The sequence below is a fragment of the Castor canadensis genome, chromosome 2 (genome assembly GCF_047511655.1).
Source record: "Castor canadensis chromosome 2, mCasCan1.hap1v2, whole genome shotgun sequence".
NCBI classification, from domain to species: Eukaryota; Metazoa; Chordata; class Mammalia; order Rodentia; family Castoridae; genus Castor; species Castor canadensis.
Genome location: NC_133387.1, coordinates 182,575,062 through 182,600,009, shown reverse-complemented (window position 1 = coordinate 182,600,009; position 24,948 = coordinate 182,575,062). Strand labels below are relative to the sequence as shown.

The window sequence follows — 24,948 nt, the reverse complement described above, 5'->3', positions numbered from 1 at the left end:
TTGTAGTCTAGGCATTGTATGTAATGCCAGAGCGATTTTAGGTTTTTTGTTATTGAAGGGAAATACATTGTTTTGCCATCAGGCACCTACTGAATTTTAACGTCAACCCTGTGATGTTAATGCGCTTACCTTAAAGTAGGGTGAACATACGGGTTCAGATGTGTAGCCCTGGATATAATGTAAATATTTTTATTAGGAACTATACTTGATTTGGATCTTTGAAGAGATGGATACTTTAGCTTTTGCAAATTGTTGATCACCCTATTCTTGTGTTGGTGGCTGCTTCTTGCCTATTACTTGGTTATTGGAGACCACGTAGGACTGGGAAGGTAGTTGCAGCATGGTTCAGGATGTTGGGAATAATGTTACTGGTTTTTGGGAGTCAACGGGATGTGAGATCTTTTTGTGTGGTACTGGGGTAGGATTTGAACTCAGGGTTTTACCCTTGCTAGACAGGTGCTCTACCACTTGAGCCACTCTGCCAGCCCTTTCTTGTTTTGGGCATTTTTATTTAACTTTTTTTTTTTGGGTTTGGACTCTTGCTTTGGGTCTCTTGAAGTGTTTACCCACACTGGCCTTAAACTTGATCCTCTTGATCTCTGCCTCCCAAGTAGCTAGGATTATAGATGTGAACCACCAGCACCTGGCAGGTCTAGCATTTCTTCCTTACACTCTTCTTTTATCTTTTTTAATGCACAGTTAGTAAACTCCTGAATACATATAATCCCAGAAGACAAACTTTGGGTAACTTTGGAAGTGTTACTCGCTGGCAAGATACCCTATATCAAGTTGGGGCAAAAGAGACTAGGTGTTGTTTCATTACTCAGATTAGAATGCAGTGGTTATTCACAGGCCATAGTCTCATTATTGATTAGCACAGGAGTGTTGTGTCCCTGTCTCTCCCCTTTCCCCCTTATCTGCTGGTCCTAGGGTTTGAATTCAGTCCAGGCTGGCCTTGAACTAGTGATCCTCCTGCCTCAGCCTCCTGAGTGCTGGGATTACAGGCATGCACCATCACACCCCAGCTGAGCACAGGAGTTTTGACTTGTTGTGCTTCCAACCTGGACTAGTTCTCCCACGCTCAGGCAACACATTGGTCTCCTGCTCCTGGGAGGTTGCCATAGTGATGCTGAACACACCATCTACATAGCACACTACAGCCCCAGAACTCCTGGGTTCAAAGGATCCTCCTGCCTCAGTCTTCTGAGTAGCAGAAACTACAGATACACACCACTGCTCCTGATCACCATTCTGTTTTCCTGCCTGCCCTGCAGATAAGCCTGGTCAAGTTGTATGGAAATGGGGAGGGACCTAACATGTATTGGATGCCTCCTTTATTGGAAACTGCGCAAGCCTTTCATAGACATTTTATTAGGTAGGTATTATCTTTTTTTTTTTTTAATAGAACAAAGAACTGAGGCCAGAGGTTGAGACCTTTACACAATGCGGATGATTGAAATAGGACATTTATTTGGTGGCACTGGGATTTGAATTTGGCCTCTCACTTGCTAGGCAGGTGCTCTACCACTTGAACTGCCAGCCCTGAAACAGGACATTTTTGATATGGCTGTTTGATGCAGTCTTGTCAAAATAGTAAAACATGATTTAGTCCATTTAAGTTTTAATTAAAAACTTAAATTTGGGCTTCATAACATCTCCTTAGTAATTCCCTGCCTGTGGCACAAATCTGTTAATCACCCTCCACCTTGCTCACTACACTTTGGCTTCACTAACCTATTCCTCAGACAAATCCATACCTGTCCCACTTTAGGACCGTTGAAGTAGTTGTTTCTTCTTTTGGAGTTACTTTTCTCCTAATCCCATACAGCTGGCTATTTCCTGTAATTTTGACTGAACCTAAATGTCACCCCAGAGATATTTTCCCTATCTACTATTTTACAATAGTCATCCAGTAACCCAGTACTTTCTTGTTATGAGTACCCTACCTAATTCTCTGCAGTGAACCTAGTGTTTTTCTTGTGGATTTCATGACATAACTTGTTGAATGGATACTTGAGAAAAATCAAAACCATCAGGTACAACTCTTAGCCTAACTGCCTCCATATCTATTATAAATCTGTTTCTTTTTAAACTTTTCCTTCCTTTTTTCCTGTTTTAGGAGGCTTCCCCCCCTTTTTTTTTGGTACTGGGGTTTGAACTCAGACTGGTGTTTAGTGTGGTCACTCCTGTGTTCTAGGTCTGATTTCCCATTTTCTTACCAGAACCTCGGTTTGCTGTTTGTCTCTTTTTCTCTTCTGGTTTGTTGTTAATATAAAACATGTTCAGTTTTCTTTGAAAATAAAAATTATGTACCCTTTTTAGTCTTTGCTGAGTCTTTTTCCTATTCACACATAAAAAATAGCATAACTGTGGGGGTTATGTAGGTGCTAATCTCAGTTTCAGTGTTAGTCTCCCCTTTTTCTACCATGAACTAAACGAGGGCCCTACCATTTAATTATTTTTATTGTAAAGTATGTTCTGAATTATATCTGACTTATTTATTTTTTGGAGGTACTGGGGTTTGAATTTAGGGCCTCATGGTTGGTAGGCAGGTGCTTTACCACTTGAGCCACTTCACCAGCCGAAGGTATTGAAAATTTTTGAGGGCAGATTCTGGAAGGTGAATAAAGCTATGAGAGTTGAGTCTGATGTTTGAGGCTGTCTTGTCCTTTTAGGTTATTAGTGATTCTGGAAGTCACATCTGAGAGGTTCAGTAGACTTTTCAGAATACTCATGCCAAGGATAAAACAGGACTGGGGGGTGTGGCACCAAGTGGTTGACGCTTTGCCTAGCAATCTCAAGGCTAAAGGTGTGTGTGTGTTGGGGGAGGGGAGACAAAAAAGATGGATGGTCCTGGAAAACATGGTAGGATTTTGAATTGACTTCTAGAGGGTCTGAAATCTAGAGGAAGGAAGAAACAGAAGTAGATTAGTTGATAAAGGGAAGGAAGCCCAGTCTTTAATCTCTAATATTGGATTAGATTAAAATGATTTGGAATTCCTAATCTAGCTGGCTGTTAGAAGCAAAAATAAATCCATTCTTAATAATAACATCCGTAGTCTTCAGGTTAGCTATAATTTTTATGTGCAATGTCCAATAAAAAATAACTGTAGGCATATGATAAAACACAGCTGAAAACCATGAGGAAAAATTACAAGAGAAACACACAGAATACAAGTACTTATTTAGCAGTCGTGTACTTAAAATATATCTGATTAATGTGTTAGAATTGAAAACTCACATTGATGATTTTGACAGACTTGAAATGGTGAAAAAGAATAAAGTAGACATTCTAGAACTGAAATTCAGCTAAAGAGAATTAGTGAAGTAGAAGATAAGTCAGGAAAAAAAATCCATACTGAGACTTTTAGAGACAAAAGGATGGAAAATATTTATAGAGTATAAGAGACATAGAAAATGGTTAAAAAGTCTTAAGTATATGTAGTTAAGTTTCCAGAAGAGAAGAAAGAGAATGGGGCAGAAATAATAATTTTTCAAAACTGATGAACATCATCAAAGTACAAATTAAAGAAGCAGGAAAAATTCAAAGAAAACCACATCTAGGCACATCACTATTGAAAACTTAGGTCAAAGAGAAATCTTTCTGTTGTTGAGACCAGGTCTCATTATGTAGCCCAGCCTAGCCTCAAACTTACTTTTCAGCTAGGTGGCCAGGAACTGCAGATACTCTTCCTTCAGCTTGCACAGTGCCACACTTACAGACTTGTGCGATGGTGCCAAACTAAATTATATATATATATATATATATATATATATACATATACATATATATACATATATATAAAACTAAATATATATATATATATTTTTTAATTTATTTTTTGGTGGGACCAGAGTTTGAACTCAGGGCTTCATGCTTACAGAGCAGGCACTCTGCTGCTTGAGCCTCACCTCTAGTCCATTTTGCTTTGGTTATTTTGGAGATGGGGGTCTCTTGAACTGTTTGCCAAGACTGGCCTAGAACCTTGATTGTCCCTCTGGCTCCCAAATAGCTAGGATTGCAGGCATAAGCTACTGCACCTGGCCAGCTAAGAGAAATCTTTTTCCTTTTTTTTTTTTTTTTTTTTTTTTTTTTATTGTTTAAGAGAAATCTTAAAAGCAACAGGAGATGCCAGGTGCTGGCTCACCCTTGTAATCATAGCTATTCAGGAGGCAGAGGTCAGGGGGATCGTGGTTCTGCAAATAGTTCAAGAGATTCTTATCTTGAAAAAAACCCATCACAAAAAAGGACTGATAGAGTGGCTCAAGGTGTAGGAGACCCTAAGTTCAAACCCCAGTACTGCCAAAAAAAAAAAAAAAAAAAAAGCAACAAGAGAATATGATATTTTAGTTTCAAAGAAGCAACAATAATACTGACAGTATAAGGACTGGCAGAATGGCTCAAGTGGTGAGCACCTGCCTAGCAAGCACAAGGCCCTGAGTTCAGATCCCAATACCATAACATCTGGAAAACATAGAAAATAACTACCAGTGAAAATATCTCCTGAAAGTTGATACAAAATAAAGACTGAGATAATGCTGTGCAACCAGCAGACTGTCCTTAAAGAAAGATTGTTCTTTAGCCTCAAGGAGAATGAGTGTAGATGCATGAGTGCTGGGAAGGGCAATTACACCAGTAAATATGAGCAATTTTTGTGTAAATAATAACAGTAATGACAATGACTTGTAGATCTTAAAAAGAAAGTATATGGTAGCAATGACACTTTAATTTGAAAAGAAAATAAATGGAGTTAGTGTTCCACGGTCCTCGCATTGTTTGGGAAGTGGAAAAAGTACTAATTGATGTAAGATTCAGAGATACGTGTTACTATTAAGGTAGCCACTAAAAGAATAGTAAAAGTATGTATTATGGACAAGCTAATGGAGGGGGAAAATAAAAAATGTTGAAGCCAAAAGAGGGCAAGAAAGGGGGGCTACAGAAACATGGAACAGGTAAGACACAAGGAAAACAAATAGTAAGTTATTTTATTATTTATCCTGAGGGTCAGTGCTTACTAAGTGAACCGTGAAACTGTCAATATTTAACCTACAAAATACAGTAATTTCATAATACATTAAGTGTAAACAGATGAAATTAGAACCAAAGATTGTCAAAATGATTTAAAAGGTACATAACTATATTCTATGTTTAATGTCTCCCACATTAAATATAAGAATACAGGAAAGTTGTTAAGAATACAGAAAAGTTGAAAGTAGAAAATGAAAAAAAGATACTATCATGAAAACACCAACCTGAGACAGTTTTTGTAGCTATATAAGATCAAATGGACTTTTTAAGGGAAGTGTTAACTGGAGATAAAGAGAAGTATTTCGTTGATGAAGGATTCAGTTTATCAAGAAGGGGAATAAAAGCTGGATTCTGGTTACTCATAGCTGTAATCCCACTTACTTGGGAGACTGAGATCATGAGGATCCAGGTTTGAAGCCAGCCCAGGCAAATAGTACATGAGACCTCCATCTCTAAAATAACCAGAGCAAAATGGACTTGAGCTGTGGCTCACGTGTACAGAATTGCTTTGTGAGTGGATAGCCTTGAATTCAAACCCCAGTCCCACAAAAAAAAAAAAAGAACAAAGGGTGTTCAAGTGCATAAAATACTATTGATTGCATTTATTATCATGGCCTCCTGCCAAGTGCTCTACCACTTGAAACTACACCTCCAATCCTTTTGCTTTTAGTGTTTTTTTGGATAGGGTCTTAAGTTTTTCCTGGACTGGCCTGGGAACCTGGATCTTCCTACCTTTGCCTCCCTAGTATCTAGGATTACAGGTGCATGCCCAGTTTTACTTATTTATTTATTTTTGCGGGGCGGTGGGGGGGAAGGAGGACTTACTGGGATTTGAACTCAGGACCTTGCATTTTCTAGGCAGGCCACTTCTTGAGCCACATCTCCAACCTGTTTTGCTCTGGTTATTTTAGAGCTAGAGTCTTGCTTTTTGTCCAGGCAAGACTGAGATCTTCTGATTTTTTTTTTTTTAAGCTTCCTGCCATAGCTGTATGACAAGCACACACTCACACCCAGCCTTCTTCCACTGAGATAGGGTCTTAGAAAGTTTTCTACCCAGGCTGGCTTGGAAAAGGAACCCTCTTGATCCTAGCCTCCCCCATAGTGTGGGATGACAGTTATTGGTTAAGATAAAATCTCACAAACTTTTTTTTGCCCAGGCTGACCTCCAACTGCAATCCCAGTCTCTCAAGTAGCTAGGATTACAGGCGTGAGCCACTAGCACCTAGCTATGAATTGTTTTTAAACATAAAAAGCTGCTGCTTATGGTGACTCACCTGTAATCCCAGCTACTCACAAAGTGTTGATGAGGAGAATTTTGGCTTGAGACCAACTCGAGCCAAAAAAAACAAAAACAAAATCAGTACCGTACCCAAAAAAGTAAATCAAAAAAGAGATGGTATGGCTCAGGTGGTAGAGGGCCTAGTTAGCAAGCACAAAGCCCTGAGTTCAAACCCTAATACTGCCAAAAAATAAGCCACATACACAAAACCACAAACATAAACAAATTAGCTTGACAAAAACTAATCTTTTATTTTTCATTCATTTTATAAACATCAATGCAGTCTACTCAAGAGGTGGAAACAAGATCAAGGTTTAACCTGAGCAAAAACAAGATCAAGGTTTAACCTGAGCAAAAAAAAAAAAAAAAAAAAAAAAAGCGAGACCTTATCCTGAAAATATGTAACACAAAAAAGGGCTGGTGGAGTTGCTCAAGCCATGCGCCTGCCTAGCAAATGAGAGCACTCTAGCAAGCATGACGCCCTGACACTAAACCCCAGTACTGCAAAACAAACTACCGAGCATATTCTGAGAGTTCTGCAAGTGGGGTTTCTGCATTTCTGTTCAACTCTGTGCTTTGCTGGGTTCAGGGCCTCCCTGTTTCTATCCCCTATGTATTTTTAAAACTCAGGTCTCTAGAATACAGATTTATGTCTCTGTGCTGCCATGTCTAATATGTCTGCCCCTGAGAATTTTCTTTATTATGGGGATACCCATGTATTTAAAAGTAATTTGCTATAGTTTATTTCCTTATCACGTTTTAGGCATTTTGGGGGATTTTTTTTTTCCCAAGTTTTTACTGCTATGTATCATCTACACTGTTAGTGTTTCATAGATTTCCCTCCACCCTTGGGTATTGGGGATTGAACCCAGGGCCTTCTGTATAGTAGACATGTGCTCTACCACTGAGCTACAACCCCAGCCCTTGTTCGTAGTTGTAATAACCTGCTTACATTTTTCCTGTTCTCACTGTAGAACCACCCACTTTTGGTCTATTGAAAGTGTATGCCTTTCCTAATAAACTTTGCTATCCTTTTTACTAAAAAAATCAATCAATCAATAAAAATAAAACCGAACCCCCCATTGTAGAGGGACTACTAGAAATGTACAATGATTGCCTATGGGCAGTGGGTTATGGATTTTTTTTTTTTGTGTGTGAGATTGGGGTTTGAACTCAGTGCTTTGCTCTTGGAAAGCAGGTGTTCTACCACTTGACCCACACCTCCAGTCCATTTTGCTGTGGTTATTTTGGAGATGGAGTCTTATGAGCTTATATTCCTGAATGGGTCTTGAACCATGATCCCTCCCCATCTCACTCTCCCAAGTAGCTAGGATTACCGTCATGAACCACTGGCCCGTTGTGGATCATTTTTTATAGTCTCATGTTTTTTTTTTTTTTTATTTCTGCAAAAGAGCATATTTTATAATTTCTTTTAACTTAAAAAGGGAAATTGGCCTTAAAATCCTTCAAGTAATAGCCTTTCTTTTTCATTTGTTTCAGGTGGTGCGGTTGTGTCAGAACCCAAAACTGGCACTAAAGAATAGTCCACCTTATATCTTAGACCTGCTGCCAGATACCTACCAGCATCTCCGTACTGTCTTGTCAAGATATGAGGGGAAGATGGAGACACTTGGAGAAAATGAATATTTTAGGGTATTCATGGAGAATTTGATGAAGAAAACTAAGCAGACCATAAGCCTTTTCAAGGAGGGGAAAGAAAGAATGTATGAGGAAAATTCTCAACCTAGGTAATGGATACTACACAAATATGAATTAAGGTCTGTGACTGCCTGGATGGGTAATGCTAAAAGTAGTTGAATTGGTTTGAATTTTATGTTAATAGGAGTGAAAAGTTGACATTTGATGTAAAGGTGTTTTTAATATAAAAGGTTGTCTTGGAGGACTTTGGACCATCCTTAGGTCTGGTAGATTGGCTTTTTTTGTTGTTTTGTTTTGCTTTTTTCGGTACTAGGGCTTGAACTCAGGGCCTACATTGTAATGAGTTTTTTTTGAGGTAGGATCTCAAGAACTATTGCCAGGGCTGGCTTCAGATCTGAGATCCTCCTGATCTCTGCCTCGTGAGTAGCTAGGATTGTAGGCATGAGCTACCTGCTGGATTGTTTACCTCTGAAAAAACAGTGAGTTTTAAAAATGTATTTCATTTTTCATTTTTCCCCTTTATTGTTGTGCTGGGTGGGTGTACATTGTGGCATTTACACGAGTTCTTAACAATGTATTAAGTAAAAACCAGTGATTTATACTCATGAAAAGGTTTCAAGCAGTAAATCCTTTTGAGACTCTCAAGACCATGAAAGTTTGTATGTAGATGAGAGTTTGAAAGAAAGAAAGTTGAGATTAAGCTGAGTTTGGGAGCTCTTACCAGCAACTGTAGCATATTAGGTAAATTGTAAGTGTGTGATTATAGAGATAAAATAAGCTAATAGTTCAGATAACTTTTTTGTTTTTTGAATAAAGCAAAGTGAAGTGACATTTCCTTTATGGGTAAGAGTAATTTTTTTTTTTTTTGGCAGTACTGGGGTTTGAACTCAATACCTCATGCTTGCTAGGCAGGCGCTCTTACCATTTGAGCCACTCTACCAACCAACCCTTTTTTGTGTTGGGTATTTTCAAAATCGGGTTTCTCAAACTATTTGCCCAGGCTGGCTTTGAACCTCAGTCCTCCTGATATCTTCCTCCAGACTAGCTTACAGGCATGAGCCACCAGTGCCTGGCAGGTAAGAGTAATTTTTAAACTAGAGTAAGTAGAGGCAAATGCAATTAATTCATAACAGCACCTCCCCCCCACCCCCAGGGATGGAACCCATGGCACGTACTAGGCAGGTGCTCTACCACTGAGCAATACTACCAACCCAAATGCAGTTTACCTAATAACCATTTGAGGGATTGCTGTGCATTCTTTTGTACTAATTAAATTCTAAAACCTTGGCTGTCCTACATGTTGTTATAAATTACATATTGGGAAAGAAGTTAACTGTGTGCATGGATGTAATTGTATTTGGTTTTATCCAGTTGGAAATAAATATTAACTCATCTAGAATAAATAATAAAATATAAATTCAACTTTTGTTTATTTGCATCTAGCAGAAAATAAATACTTGGGTTTTTTCTTCATTTTATAACCTATAAAATTTTTTGTGTTTTTTTTAACAGCTCTAGGGTTTGAACACAGGACCTCACACTTGGTAGGCAGGTGCTCTTACTGCTTGAGCCACTCTGCCAGCCCTCTATAAAATTTCTTGATTCAACTAGGGAAAACATATTTACATAAAACCACCAGAACAAATATGAAACCTTTTTAATATCAGCTATAAAAAGTAACATTTACACTTATAGAGTGGTGTTTTTACATTTAAAAATCCTGTAAGTTACCTGGTGCTGTGGCTTGTGCTTGTAATCCTAGCTACTCAGGAGGCTCTTCATAGAAGAGCTGAGGCTAAAGAGTAGAGGGAGGAGAGGAATATCTAAACTTGACAGTTTGGAGATGTTGCTACAGAGATGTGGGGAGCATTTACTGGTATTCCCTAATTTAAACCCAGAAGGTAGAGGGACAAACAGAGGAATAAAAGGAGGGGGAAAATTCCTGATAGTAAACACAAATCAAACCTCAGATCAACCCATTTCTGTAAGTAAAAACTTGATTATTTGGCTGTCAGACATTGCCCATCCTAGCTATTAGTTGCTGGTATTAATGGCTCATCACCTCCAAGGGAAGAATTAAGGGTCACCTTCTCTGGCCCTACTTAGGCTACCATCCCCCAACTCGTGTGCCTTGGCTAGGGAGGTGCTGCAAGTCTTGACCTGAGAAGATGGGGTGAAGGTGGAGGGCAGTGGTAGCTGCTGCAGCAGGCCATGGGGCAAGTAGTATAGGGTAAAAGGGCAGCATGTGAGACAAGGCAGAAGGCCCAGAATGGATGGCTGAAGTAGAAATTAAGTGGATGGGATTCCTATTGAGAAATGTGGCATGGTGGCTAAGGATGATTGAATGAGTGAGGGGGGGGGACAAGGAAATAGGGGTCAGATCATGCAAGTGGCTGGGGATGAGGTTAGGGTGATACTGTAGGTTGGCATGCTGAACACTTGTGATGGAGGTGGCAGAATCTGTGACTAGCTGCTGGATGTAGATGGGCTGCAGGGCTGGTGTGGGTTGGACTAGGGCTGCCCAGGCTGGAAAGGCCTTTGCTTTCTTGGCCAGAAGCTGCTCCCCAGATACGTTGCTGCATAACCTGCTGGAGTTAACTTTACTTCATTTCCTGGGGTGAGGGATGGGGTTTGTAGGTGATGGTCTGGCTCTCCAGGGGAGTCAGCTAAGCATCGTCAGCCCCATCTGATTCAATACTAGGTTCCCCTCTGGTGCCCTAGGCAGCAAGCTGAATTTCACTGGACCTGGCTGACTGCTAAGTCCGGGGGCTCTAGGGTGTCCTCATCCCAGGGTTAGGGAAGTAGTTATGTGTCCCCAGGGTAGCAGTCAGTGTGCTGGGGTGCCTAGCAGAGCCACAGAGTGAATAGCACTCTCTGGGGGTTTCTCTTCTGCGGGTGGGTTTGATAAGCGGCCAGCGGCTTCCTCTGAGGGGAACTGATGCTCACATCGGGCATCACTGCTCCTTGGGGGCCCTTCTTCTGTCTCTGACTGTTCTTGCTTTTCCCCACTTTCCAAGCCAGACTCTTCACATATTTGTTGATGGACTTTTTTGGTAGCTGACCATCTACTAGGATTTTTCAGTGGGTATTCTTGAGGAGTGACTTGAATTAAGAGGACAGCAATTTTTTTTTTTTTTTGTGGTACTGGGGCTTGAACTCAGAGCCTTCACCTTGAGCCACTCCACCAGCCCAGTTTTTTGTGATAGGGTTTTTTGAGATAGGGTCTTATGAACTGTTTGCCTGGGCTGGCTTCAAAATGCTATCCTCCAGATCTCTGCCTCCTGAGTAACTAGGATTACAAGCATGAGCCACTGGTACCTGGCTATAGAGGACAGTAATTTTTGAAGGCCTTAGGTTTCTGTGCATGGCTCCAGTAGTAACGTAAATGGTATCCTTGTAGTTAACTAGTCCTTTGGCTCTGTTGGCTTAGATTTTGTCAACCCTAGTCTCATTTAAAATTTTCTCCATATCTTATGTTACCTTTTTTTTTTTTTTTCCTGGTACTGGAGATAGAATCCATGGCCTCATGCATGGTGGGCAAACACTCAGCCACTGAGCTACATCCCTAGCCCCTTGTGTTAACCTTTACTGTAACAAACTACTCATATTTACTCCAAAATATCAGTCTTTTCTTCTTGAAAAGATTTTTCAGAGACTAAAGTCAATCTTTAGGAATCTTTGAAACCTCTGGTTTGCCTGCAGATGAATTTTATTCCTGTTACCTACTTAAATTTTATGTCATTTGTTAAAAGAAATCTTAGGTGGTAGAATGCTTGCATGCACAAGACCCTGGGTTTAATCCTTAGTAACATACTCACACACATTCATATATACATACACAAAAAGAGGGAGAGAGTAAAGAAAGAAATCTTGATGATAAGTGCTTCATGGCTAACTAGTCATTTTGTATTGTAGAAGTTATGGTTCTTTTATTTTGTTTTTTCTAGTGCTGGGGATTGAAGTATTGGAGTTTTTTAAAATTAATTTTAATTCATTAGGTACTAATTTACCAACTCCTGTGAACTAGGTTCTGTTTAATTCTAGGAATTGAAAGAAGAGGTAAGCATCAAATGAGATGTAACGTGACAATTCATGCAATAGAAACATGTACAGAATGCTATGATAACACATTTTTGCGTAGCGGCATCAGAGGTGGCACAGAGGATGTGTTCCTTGAACTAGATTTTGAAGGATAACTAGGAATTTTTTTAGGCAAAGAAGTCAGGAAAAGGCCTTTAACATAATGTCATGAAAGTGTAGACTATGTTTAAGGTACCTGAGAAATCTGGTTTGGCTGCAATTATGAGACAGTAAGTGGAAGTACAAGTGATTGTCAGATTATAAAGAGCTGGTCTTGGAGAGAGGAGGGTAAAGGATAATGTTGGAGGGTGAATTCAAGTATGATATATTTGATATATTGTAAGAACTTTTGTAAATGCCTCAGTGTACCCCCAGCACAACAATTAAAAAAAAAAAAAAAAAAGGAACGGTCTTTGACCTCCAGACTATTCTATAGATGATAGGACAGTTTTTGTGAGAGAGAGAGAGAGAGAGAGAGAGAGAGAGAGAGAGAGAGAGAGAGAGTGTGTGTGTGTGTGTGTGTGTGTGTGTGTGTGTGTGTGTGTTTTTATTGGTGTTTAAGACTTGGGATGGGAACAGTGACCTTTGGACTCCCCCCAGGAAATGTCTGTTTTAATCCTCCTGGGATTTTTTTTTTTTTTTTGGAACTTTTTTTTTCTCTTAGTGCTCAGTTTTTGGGTTTTTTTTTAAAGAGCATTTTAAGGCGTAAGTAGTAGACTGTCTGCTTAGCAAGCTTGAGGCCCTGAGTTCAAACCCGAGTTCTGCCAAAATAAACAAATAAATAAATAAATAAAGGGCAGCCAGGTGTTGGTGCCTCACACCTATAATCCTAGCTACTCAGAAGGCATAAATCAGGAGGATTGAGGTTCGAGGCAAGCCTGGGCAAATAGTACATAAAACCCTTTCTTGAAAATACCGAACACAGAAAAGAGCTGGTTGGTGGAGTGGTAGAGTGATTATCTACCAAGTGTGAGACTTGAGTTCAAACCCCAGTACCATCAAAAACACCAAAACAAAAATTATTTTAATAAGTGTATTTGGGGCTGGCGGAGTGGCTCAAGTGGCAAGGAGGGGGTGCTTTCTAGCAAGCATGAGGCCCTGTGTTCATACCTCAGTACTGCAAAAAAAAGTATTTATTTTTTGAGAAGGGGATCTCACTATGTTGCCCAGACTAGCCTCAAACTCCTGGTGTCAATAATTCTCTTGCCCAGTGTGCCCGGCTAAGAACATTTTTAGTGAAATAAAATTGTAGGTTTTCCTGCTTCTTAGAGCATGCCAAACATTGTTTTATATGTATATATGTATATTTTAAATGAGAGTTCATCAAGAGGCAGTATAGTGTTCTGGTTAGTAGATGGACTCTGAAGCCAGCTGCCAAGTTTGAATCTTAACTCGGCTACTTTCTCAGCTATGTGATTCCTGTTCTTTCATCTAGGGAATAAAATAATAGTGCTTTCATTGTAGGATTGTTGGGAGTTCTTAAATATTGAAGAGTATATGGAACAGTGATTGACACAATGAAAGTGATAACTGGTTTACTTTTTATTACTGCAAACATGGAGTCATGTATTTCAGTGATATTGCTAGGACATAATGAAATACAGTTTTAATAGATGTCTTTATATACATTTGCATTTGTGAAATGTAAGTATGTACTATACAATATACTAAATGTAAATATAAGGAACATGCGAAGGCTATAATTTGTCCTTACTAAGATGACTTTAGACTATGTTTACAAGTTCTTTTGCCTCTGTTTTAAATTCACTGTCAGTATTCCTGTTTCTATTAATATCACTTTCCCTAATATCAGACTTGATCCTCTGAGTACTTTGAATCCGTACAACCAGGCTCTTTACATGTAAAGTGAGAATAAATAAACAGGTTTCACATGAGAGTTGGGATTTTTTTGATAAGGGAAAATATTCAAGCTTTAATATATGATCTTCATGATTTATATTTTGGTTGCTTACAGGCTTTTTTCAAATTTCTTTTGATCCACATATAACTCACATACTGTAAAATTTACCCCTTTAACATATATAATCCAGTTATTTTTATTTTATTCACAAAGATTTACAACCATCACCACAGTTTCATTCCAGAACATTTTCATCACCTTAAAAAGTCACTTTTACTCCCTTTTTAGCTCTCCTTCAGCTCAGTGACTAATATACTTCATCTCTGGATTTACATGTTCTGAACATTTCATACAAGTAGAACTATATAACATGGTCTTTTATGTGTGGCTTCTTTAATGTAGCCTGCTTCAAAGTTCATCCATATTGATAGTATGTGTCATTACTTTATTCCTTTTTATAGTTAAATAATTTTTCAGTCTATGGCTATACTACATTTTGTTTATGGACATTTGAGCTATTTCCACTTTTTGGTTATTATGAAAATCTTGCTGTGATCATTTGTACACATATTTTTGCATGGCAATATGTTTTCACTTCCCTTTGGTTATATCCAAGAATGTATTGCTGAGTCACATGGCAATTCTATGTTTAACTTTTTGAGGATCCCCCTCCCCCCAAACTGTTTCCACAGTGGCTGCAGTAGTTTATACTCTTCTAGCAATGTATGAAGGTTCTAATTTCTTGCCAACACTTGTTACTATCTTTTTTTTTTTTTTTTTTTTTTTTTTGAGACAACTTGAAATGCTTCAAACTTGAAATGCTTGTGCCTCCACCTCCCATGCTTGAATTACAGGCATGTACTACCACACTGGCTGTTACCGTCTTTTTGATTATAACAATGCTTCACCATGAGAAGTGGTATCTGGAGGTTTTGAAATGCATTTCCCTATTAAATAATGATGTGAGCATCTTTTCATGTGCCTGTTGGACGCATGTTTATCTTCTTTTGGAGAAATGTCTGTTCAAAATTTTTGCCCATTTTTAAATTGTTGTCTTTTTATTGTTGAATTTTAAGCATTTTTTTCATATTCTGGATACTAAAGTAAGTATCATATCATATGTAACAGATACGTGATTTATAAGACTTTACTCCCATTCTGTGGGTCATCTTTTCACTTTATCAATATTACTCTTTGAGGCACAAAAGATTTTAATTTTGATGGTCTAACATTTTTTTCTTTGGCTTTTCATACTTTTAAGAAGCCATTGCCTATTTCAAAGTCCCCAAAATTATTCTTGCTTTTTTCTCTAGGTTTTAGCTCTTGCATTTAGGTTTTTGCTTCATTTTGAGTTAATTTTTGTGTACAATATTAGGTAGAGGTCCAGTTTCATTCCTTTTTTTTTTTTTTTCCTTTTCGTCCAACTTCATTCTTTTACATGTGCATATTCCTTTGTCTCAGCACTATTTGTTAAAAAGACTGTTCTTTTTTTATTGAATGGACTTGCTGCCCTTATCAAAAGTAAATTGACCATAAAGTAAGGGTTTATTTCTGGACTCTCAAGTCTATTTCATTAATCTACATACTATCCTGATGCCAGTACCACATCATCTTGATTTACTGCAGCTTTGTAGTAAAGCCTTAAAAACTAAGAGGTGTAAGTCCTTCACCTTTGTTCTTTTTCAAGATTGTTTTGGCTATTCTGGGTCCTGGCAAGAATGCTTGCTTTTAATTTATCAATTTGTGTGTGTGTGTGTGTGTGTGTGTGTGTGTGTGTGTGTGTGTGTGTGTAGTGCTGGGATTGAACTCAGGGTCTTGTACATGGTAGACAATCTATTTGTTATTTTTATTCTAGAAAGAGCCATATTTTCTTCCTTCATTGTGTGCTTGGTAAGTTTTGATTGGATGCCAGGCAATGTTAATTTTACCTTTGTGTGTTCTGGTTTTTTTTTTTTTTTTGGTGGTACTGGTGTTTGAACTCAGAACTCTGCACTTGTTAGGCAGACGCTCAGGTATACCATGCTTCCAGCCCTAATTTTTTTTCTTTGTTTTTTAGTAGGGGAGATTGGGGTTTGAAGTCAGGACTTGCACTTGCAAAGCAGGTGCTTTATTGCTTGAACGATGCCTGCAGTCCATTTTGCTCTGGTTTTAGAGGTGGGCTCTCACAGACTGTTTGCCTGGGCTGGCCTCAAACCTCTTATCTTTTCGATCTCAGCTTCCCAAGTAGCTAGGATTACAGTCATAAGCCACTGGAGACTGGCCCTACTTTTGTATTCTTACAAATATTCATCAGTTGTGTTCTGGGACAGAGCTGTGTTACTTAGAACACTTTAATCCTTTAAACCTTATTAAGTAAGACTAGTATAGCCTTTAATCTAAGTTAGCCTTTCCCCAGTGTCCACTGAATTACAAGATTTACTCCTCTCCTGTCCCTGTGTGAGAACTGAGAATTACTATATTCTTTTCAGTTGGTTCCTTTCCTAGCCTCTGGTATTTTAATGTGCTGATCAGTGCCGAGCTGAAAACTTAGAAGGTGCCTTGTGTAGCCCTCCATTGTTGTTTTTTTTCTATACAGCTCTTTCCTCTGGTATTCTGCACTGTGAATGCTACCTGCATTGGATTTCCAGACTTGCAGTTCAATCTCCTTTATCCAGAGAGCGTTTCTCCCCTCCCAGGGCTGAGACCTGGGAGTGCTCTGACTAGTAAGTTAGGGAAATCTAGGGCTCACTTGTTGGCCAACTTTCAGTCATTTCCTCTGCTGCCTGCTTTCCAATGTCTAAAAACATTGTTTTATATTTTGTCCCAATGTTTTAATTCTTTCAGGTCAGGTGGGAGGATAAACCCAGTTCCTGCAGTTCCATGTTGAGTGAAAGCAGTTCAGTTCAAAACTTAAAATTGAGGGCATTTCCAAATTCAGATCTGATTAATGTGCAGCTTGTGTTTGCTGTGTACATATGTTCAAAACTCAAATTTAGTCTTTACTCTCTACCTAACTGGAATGGTTTCTTTATTTTGTATTCACTATTGAGCAAAATAATGTGGCCTGTGCTTTTTTATATAGGACAGTATTTTTCACTTTATAGATACGGCTGCTGATACTGAGAGTTACAGTAAGTTACCCATATCTATATAGCTAGTAAGTGCCGGAGCCTTTTTTTTTTTTTTTTAAAGAAAACAAAACCTTGTCTCCAAAATATTTATTACCAATTCTGTTTTCTTGGTTTGTTTGTCAAGGAATGATGACTATATAATCATGCCCTTTTACAGAAATGAACCTTTGGAGGCCACACTTAAAGCATGATATCAAATATTTAATATCAAATGTCAAACTACATAAACTGATGAAGTTAAAAACCTGTTTTAATAGATGTGTCTTTTGAACATTAAAGTATTCAAGCAATATGATTTACCACGTAACAAGATGATATCCGCATAAGAATTCTACTCAAAATATTTCTAAGTTAGGACACAGGTTTGATTATGCAGGTAGAAAGAATATATGAAGACACTGTCCTACACCAGCCCCTGAAATAGCTTTTATAAAACACGAGCACTGTAGAGAAGTAGGCAGTGCATGTCAGTACAATACGCAAAAGCTTTTTCTAATCTCTTTGCTCTAACAGTGCCAACCGAGAGTTGTCTAAAACCACAATGCTTGTGAGGTCTACAACTGCATTTAAATGAGAACATCTTAAAGAACAAGCTCAAAAGCGGGCTACAAGAATGTTTTTCTTGCCAGCCTGTACTATACAGTCCAGCAAATGCCTACTAGAAATGCATAGTGGTATGAAAATGTTAGCAGCACTGTGAACTCCAATTCTGGTAACTTACTTTTTTACTTTAATTTGCTGTGTATTAACTTGAAATTTCTTCAGAAAGCTTAAGTTCAGTGTATTAAATTTGTTAAAGAAATGGAGTAAAGAGCTTTCATTAACATTCTTCTTTCCTCTTTTCCTTGACCCTCCCCTACTCCTTTTACATGCAAAACACTCATTCAGCTTAGTGTCTAATAAAATATATTTACGTGGTTGAAGTTCAAGTTAAGTATTTGGATTTATTTAAAGTTTCTTCTGTCACTTTTATTTAATGGTACTTTTTTCTGATTATTTACATTTAAATAATTAAATATTTTCTTTGAAAAGTTGGACCAGATAATAGTGATTCCTTTTGTTCTGTTCTCCAACTCTACCTTCAGTGAGCGTGATTAAACAGTTACTTAGGAAAGAAAACCTTCTATTTTTTTGTGTTAATAGTGGCCTAATTTCTCTTGATATGAACTTTAGCTTAAATATGACTATTATCTATTTTTTTTTTTTTAGTAAAAGTAATAGTAAAGTTTATTAGGACAGGAGTTAGTATATCATAATATGAATGGGGAAAAATGAAAAAAAAAAAGGAGGGGGAGAATATTTCCTGCTCCTCATGCAGAAAATGAGAGTAGAGACTCTAGTGTTTATTTTATTTTTTAATCACTAGATCAAAGTTTTAACAGATTGTTTTCCTTGTAGACCCTAACTGATTAAGGTCCTGCTTCATAGTGAGGTGAAAACCAGTGTAGAATAAGGTCAAGGGCTAAATTGCTTCAATTTGTCTCTTCTATGTACTATCTATATGACCTTAAACAAGGCACTTTTTTTAAAACTCAGATTTCTCATTTACTTATTTATTTATTTTGTTGGTACTAGAGTTTGAACTCGGGGCCTCATGCTTGCTCGGCAGGTGCTGTGCCACTTGAGCCCCTCCACCAGCCCTTTTTTTGTGTTGAGTATTTTTGAGATAGGATCTCATGAATTATTTGCCTGGGCTGGCTTTGAACTGGGACACTACTGATCTCTGCTTCCTGAGTAGCTAGGATTACAAAAGTAAGCCACCTGCACTTGGTTCAGATTCTTATTTATTTATTTTTTAGTTTTGGGCAGCACTGGGGTTTGAACTCAGGGTCTCACGCTTGTTAGGCAGGTGCTCTTATTACTTGAGCCACTCTGCCCCGTGTTGTGTGTTTTTGTGATAGTGTCAGAATATTTACCCAGGGCTGGCTTCAAACCGAGATCCTCCTGATCTTTGCCTTCTGAGTAGTTAGGATTAAGAGCGAGCCACAGACATCCAGCCAGATTTCTCATTTTAAAGTCTTTTCAGTTTAATCATCCAGCAACATAAGCATGTAAAAATCATATCGTTCCTCATGGTACCTCATAAATATGTACAGTTATTGTCAATTAAAAATAAAATTTAAGTTGGGTGCCAGTGGCTCATGCCTGTAATCCTAGCTACTACTGGGTTTGAGGCCAGCCTGGGCATATATAGTTCATGGGACCCTATCTTGAAAATACTCAACACAGAAAAGAGCTGGCGGAGTGGCCCAAGTGGTAGAGTGTCTCCCTACCTACCATGAGGCCCTAGTTCAAACCCAGTACCACCTGAAAAAAAAATTAAAAATAGTTGCATAGGATTGTTTTAATCTTATTATTACACTGCCCAAACCAGTCAGTTTGTTGATCCCTGGACTTCTACAGCTGAGCATTTGCTTTGCCTAGAATCCCTTTCCCATCCATTTGACATCCCATCTATTCTTTCAAGTCCAAGAAACCTCCTAATTATAAATTGTATGTGTTCCATTGGTGTATTATTTCTTTACCGGTGTAAAGAAATGGTAGTGATGACGATTTCTCTGGTTTTTATCCCTCCCTCCAAACAGGTCAGACAGATACAAAAAATTTCTTATTCTCTTCAAGCTTTGAGGATAGCTCAGTTGTACTTAGTAATTGTTCAGGGAAACTGTATATTTAAATGGAAATTGATGTCTGACATGTATAGATAGACTGTCTACATATTTAATTAAATTCTGTTAGAGCTGTCTGCTGGTCAGTATAATTTGTTTTCTCTTTCTCTCCTCCCTCCTTTCCACTCTATAAAGTTCTTATCAGTAGCCTTTAAAAAGGTGCTTAGTGGTGTTTGTCATTTGTTCAGGGGAAGGGTATAAGATTTTTGAAGGTTTCTGTGTATACGTTGCTGATACACTTATATATGTATGTCTGTAAGGAACTGGTATAGAGAAGTAGTAAGCAGTACTCTGGGTTGGTATACTTTTAGTTGTGGACAAATCCTCCAGTGTGTGTGACATTGCTTATTATAGTTGTTGTTCAGAATTTAGGTTAATTCAATTGAAATATAGAGAAGCTTGATTATATTCTTGAACTGTTATGGAAGTAACAGTAGTAGCATGGGTTAATGTCGCTAATTAGCAGTTGATAAATGCTTAAGACTTTTTTTTTTACCAGCTGCACTAATAAACCAAAAACACCTACTTATAATATGCCTCAACAGTGAGATAGGCTTTTACTATGTAGCCCAGACTGGCTTTGAATTCTCAATCCCCCTGCCTCGGCCTCCAGAGTGCTGGGATTACAGAGGTTTACCACCTTGCCTGGCTTAAAGCATGTGTTTTAATCAGAATGTGTCACATTAAGCTTTTAAAAATTTAAGTGTAAGTGCTGTGCTTTTGTTTGTTTGTTTGTTTTGTGGTGGTTTGCTTTAGTTACTTTTCAGGTAGGGATTCTCATTTTTGCCTGGGCCTCAGACTGAAATACTATTTATGGCCTGCATAGCTGGAATCACAGGCATGCATCACCATACCTAGCTTGTTGGCTGAGATGGGGGTCTCACTAACTTTTTTGCCCTGCTGGCCTCTAATCTTGGTCTTCTTGATTCCAGCCTCCTGAGAAGCTGGAGGCATGAGCCACCACACTCAGCCCAAATGCTGTGTTTTAAATGAGTTAGGAAAGAATATATTAGTGAAAAAGTAAATCTTTTCCAGTAATAACTTCACAGTGGAAAAATACTACTTTAATCAAGTGATCAAGGTTAATGTCTTCACGATATATGATGACACTTTTTTATCTTTTTTTCCATAAACTTGTAACCCCAGTGAAAACATGAGAAAAACATAGGCAGACACATGGAGGAACATTCCCACAAAACACCTGACCAATGCTCTATAGAACTATTAATGCCATGAAAAACAAGGAAAGATACTGTGGACCTAAGATAAATGTAATGTGGGGCCAGTCATTGGTGCTCATGCCTGTAATTCTATACTCAAGAGGCTGAGATGAGGAGAATTGAGGTTCAAAGCCAGCCAGGGCAAATAGTTTGCAAGACCCTATCTCGGAAAAAACCCAGCATAAAAAAAGGCTGGTGGAGTGGCTCAAGTGGTAGAGCATCTGCCTAGCAAGCTTGAGGCCCTGAGTTCAAGCCCCAGTACCAATAAATAAATGAATGAATGAATAAAAATAAAATAAAGTGTAAGGTGTCCAGGATTGAATCCTGGAACAGATAAGGACATTTAGGGAAAGTGAAACCTAAATATAAAGTATGGAATTTCATTAATAGTAATGTTGTTTTCTTTGTTTTGTTTTAGGGGAGTGTTAATGCTGGGGATTGACCTCAGATCTTTGCACATGCTAAGCATGTTACGTACTACTGAGCTTCACACCTAACCCCCATTTCTTAGTTTTGGCAAATGTACCACAGTCATATAAGACAGCAGTGTTAGAGGAAACAAACCAGATGGAGGGGTATATGAAAACTGCTATCTTGATAGCTTTTTTGAAGATCTAAAATTATTTCAAAATTTTATACTTATTTTTAAAAAAGTAATATTTTCCAATTTCAGTCCCACAAATTTGTTGAATGTCTGTTATGTGCAAGGAAGTGGGCTCACAGCTACAAGGAATAAATTGTGCAAGACAATTGAGTAGAGTAAGACAGCTAATACAAAACAGAACAATCTAGAGCCTGTGGAAGTGTGAGCAAGATGCTCTGGGGTTAAAAGCTGAGAGTAGACATTAGATGTAGACGAGTGAGTTGTCTCCACTCCTCTCCAAGAAGATAGCATTGAGAAGACCTTTGAAGAATGGACAGAGTTTAGTAACTTATAGTCACTGGAAAGGAAATATATGTCAACCAAAGAGCCCTGACCCTTGAATCATACAGACTAGCTCTGCCCCTTACTAGCTCTGTGACTGTGGGCAAATTATTTAATGCCACTTAAGTCTTTGTATCTTATTTAGTAAGATTGGATTAGTGATTCCTTTTTCAAAGCATTATGAGAATTTAGCTTAGTAAAGTTCTGATTGATACATAGTAAGCTCTTGAAGTTAGCTATGAGAGATGGAGAGATGGATATACTGTTGATGTAGTACCATCACCAAAGTCATCAGTCTAGGAAGCATAGAATGTTTGGGGGGAACATTTACTATTATTGTTTAGAAAAGGAACTAGGTTCATGTTATAAGTGCTTTGATGTATGAGATGAACAACTTGAACTTTTTTTGTTGGTTGGCAGATGAAGGAGGAATTAAGGAGATTGAATCTGTATTATAAGACCCTATCTCAAAAAACCCATCACAAAAAATGGCTGGTGGAGTGGCTCAAGGTGTAGGCCCTGAGTTCAAGCCCAGTACTGCAAAAAAAAAAAAAAAAAAAGATTGATACGGGCTGAGCTGTGCTGGGCTGGGCTGGGGCTCAAGTGGTAGAGAGAGTGCCTGCTTTGCTAGCTTAAGGCCCTAAGTTCAAGCTCCAGTAGTGCCCATCAACAAAAAAAAAGAAAGTTCGATTAGAGACTCAACATGAGCTGCTGCCTTCCCATTTCCTTGGTGAATTAGATTAGTGTCCCCTTAAACTATAGACTTCTGAGTAATGGTAACTGTTACCATGTGCTTTGGGTAGGAGTAGGGGCTCAAAAGCAAGACCATGAGTACTAACATGTACTTAGTATAAGGTCATTGATATTTTTTGTATTTTAATTCTGAGTAGCTAATGCTTTTCTTCCTTTAATTCCTTTCCTTCCCTTTTCTCTCGTCTCTTTTTCTCTTTTCTATTTTCTTTCTTTCACAGGGGCTTGCTGTGCCACCCAGGCTAGCCTCAAACTTTCTGTGTAGTTCAGGCTGCTCTTGAACTGGAGATCCTCCTACCTCAGCTTTCAGTGCTGGGATTGCAGGTGTGTAACACCACACCCGCCTGCTCTTTTCTTTTTTTTTTTTCTCTCTCTTTTTTAAACAGCTTCAGTAGATAAGAATAAACCATACTTCAATGACTTCCTGTGAAGCATTCTTGAAAGTAGTTCTCTTGTATCTATTTTTAAAGCTGGTTACTATGAGCAGAGGATACTGCAACGGAGTTATAAATGTCTTCTCAGTATGTTCTCACTCAGCATTCTTTGGATGACACTAGAGTTTGTATGTAAAGGTTTTCGAGATTAGCAGATAGGAAGAGCAGCAGTTACCACTGAAATCGTACCAGGAAATGAAATACTTAAAGGCCTTGGTCACTTCACCTTTTAAGTACCACCACTTAAGTGAGTTTTCAGCCCACACTTTGGCTGAGTGGCAAAGCATGGAGTATAACCCTAAAGTGGTATAATATTTTTTTTGTGGCTTGTTTGTTGGCCATTGTGTTAAAACTGTTAAAATCATTTTAAAATTTTCTCATCAGAAAGATAGAATCACAGGTCTACAAATACTGTAACAGTATAGATTATTGGGGTTTTCTCTAATGTTTTATTATGAAAATGTTCAGTTACACAGATTCTTTTTTTTGGTCTTTATTTTTCCTATTTTTGGTGGATTTGGGGCCAGAACTCAGAGCTTCACCCTTGCAAAGTAAGTGCTTGAACTACACCTAGTTGGTTTTTGCTATGTAGCCCAAGCTGTCCTCAAACTCATGATACTCCTGCCTCTGCCTCCTAAGTACTGTGATTATAAACATGCACTGCCACAGCCAGCCAGTTATACAGATCTTGAAACAATTTTATAACCACTGTATACCAAGCTACAGTTAACTAAATACTAAATTACTGCTTTTAAAAAGAAAGTTATTTTTTTCTTCTCTTTGTAAAAATCAAAGAAACCTCTTTGAATCTTTGAACCAGTTTTATGAGTCTCATCTAAAATGACTGAGATCACCTTTTTGATGTTTCTGTCTTATTCAGAAATTGTAAAGTTATTTTGAGTAAACTACTTCACACATTCTAAGATTTAGCACATCCCTGGTATAGATAACAAAATTTTAGTTTAACAGATTAAATTCATTTTTCCAGCCTCAGATGGGTTCAGACAATGATATGTTCAGATAACATATAAGCACATTTAAATTCTTAACAGGAAAAAGATACACTTTTTAAAATTATAATTTCTGGACATAGCTTCTAGTCGTCAGTTATGTAAGGATAAGCATTAACTTCCTTTCTCTATGTCTCTCCTCTTTTATCTGCTTGTGAAATTGAACTGCTGAAATTCAGGTTTCTTTCCCCGTTTCAAATCAGTGTGGGGGGGTGTGCATATACATACTCCATACATTTTCATAGATAGGATAAAATCTTGGAGAGTAATTGGCTTCAGCTTCCTCATATTACATCTGATATAGTTGAGGCCCAGAGATGTTAAGTAATTTCCCAGGGTCTCAATTAGGTAATAAATACAGAATATATTTTAGAAATCTAATCGACCTTGGTGGTGCTAGAAATTGAGCCCAGGGAGTCAAGCATGCTAGGCAAGCACTGTGCCCACTCAGCCACATCCCCAGCAGCAATCTAGTCTTCTTGACTGTTATCATGACTATGTTTAGGCACTCTTGTAGAAAGAGTAAACAGACCATGCTTGCCGATTGCAAATTTTATCACTAGCAAAATGAGTTTCAAACACTTGTAGCCCTGAAAGAGAAAATCTCTATGAATATATTGTATTCATTGCTTTAAAAGTCATCATACTTCTTTTCAATCTCTTAAATACTCGTTTCTCAGTCATCTTTTTCTTCTTGAAACATCCAGTTCTGGTAGGGAATGAACAAAAAGAGTGAGAGTGCTCTTAGTCTTAAACATTAATAATGCATAAAGAAGTGCATTTTTTAGTAGAAGGGGTTATGTATCGCCTCATGCTATGTTCTTTTTTCCATTTCCTCTTTCTGTGCAAAGCACTTTGTGGCCAAGAATTACAACTTTTTCAGTTTTTATAAAGTAGTAAGTATACTAACCAGGATCATTTG

The 24,948-nt window shown here is 38.1% G+C and overlaps 1 protein-coding gene across 3 annotated transcripts in view; it reads left to right on the top strand.

Annotated features, from left to right (window-relative positions):
• Nucleotides 1-24,948, top strand: part of Cbl (Cbl proto-oncogene) — a 76,542-nt gene that overhangs the window by 14,407 nt on the left and 37,187 nt on the right. Inside the window, exon 2 of one of the 3 annotated variants that reach the window (XM_020179197.2) lies at nt 7,809-8,056. The exons of 1 other annotated variant lie outside the window; for it this stretch is intronic. In XM_020179197.2, coding sequence (XP_020034786.2) covers nt 7,809-8,056 — 248 coding nt within the window. Of the gene's footprint in view, nt 1-7,808; nt 8,087-24,948 lie in introns of those variants that run through there. One more of the 3 variants, XM_020179198.2, reaches the window with a different exon arrangement.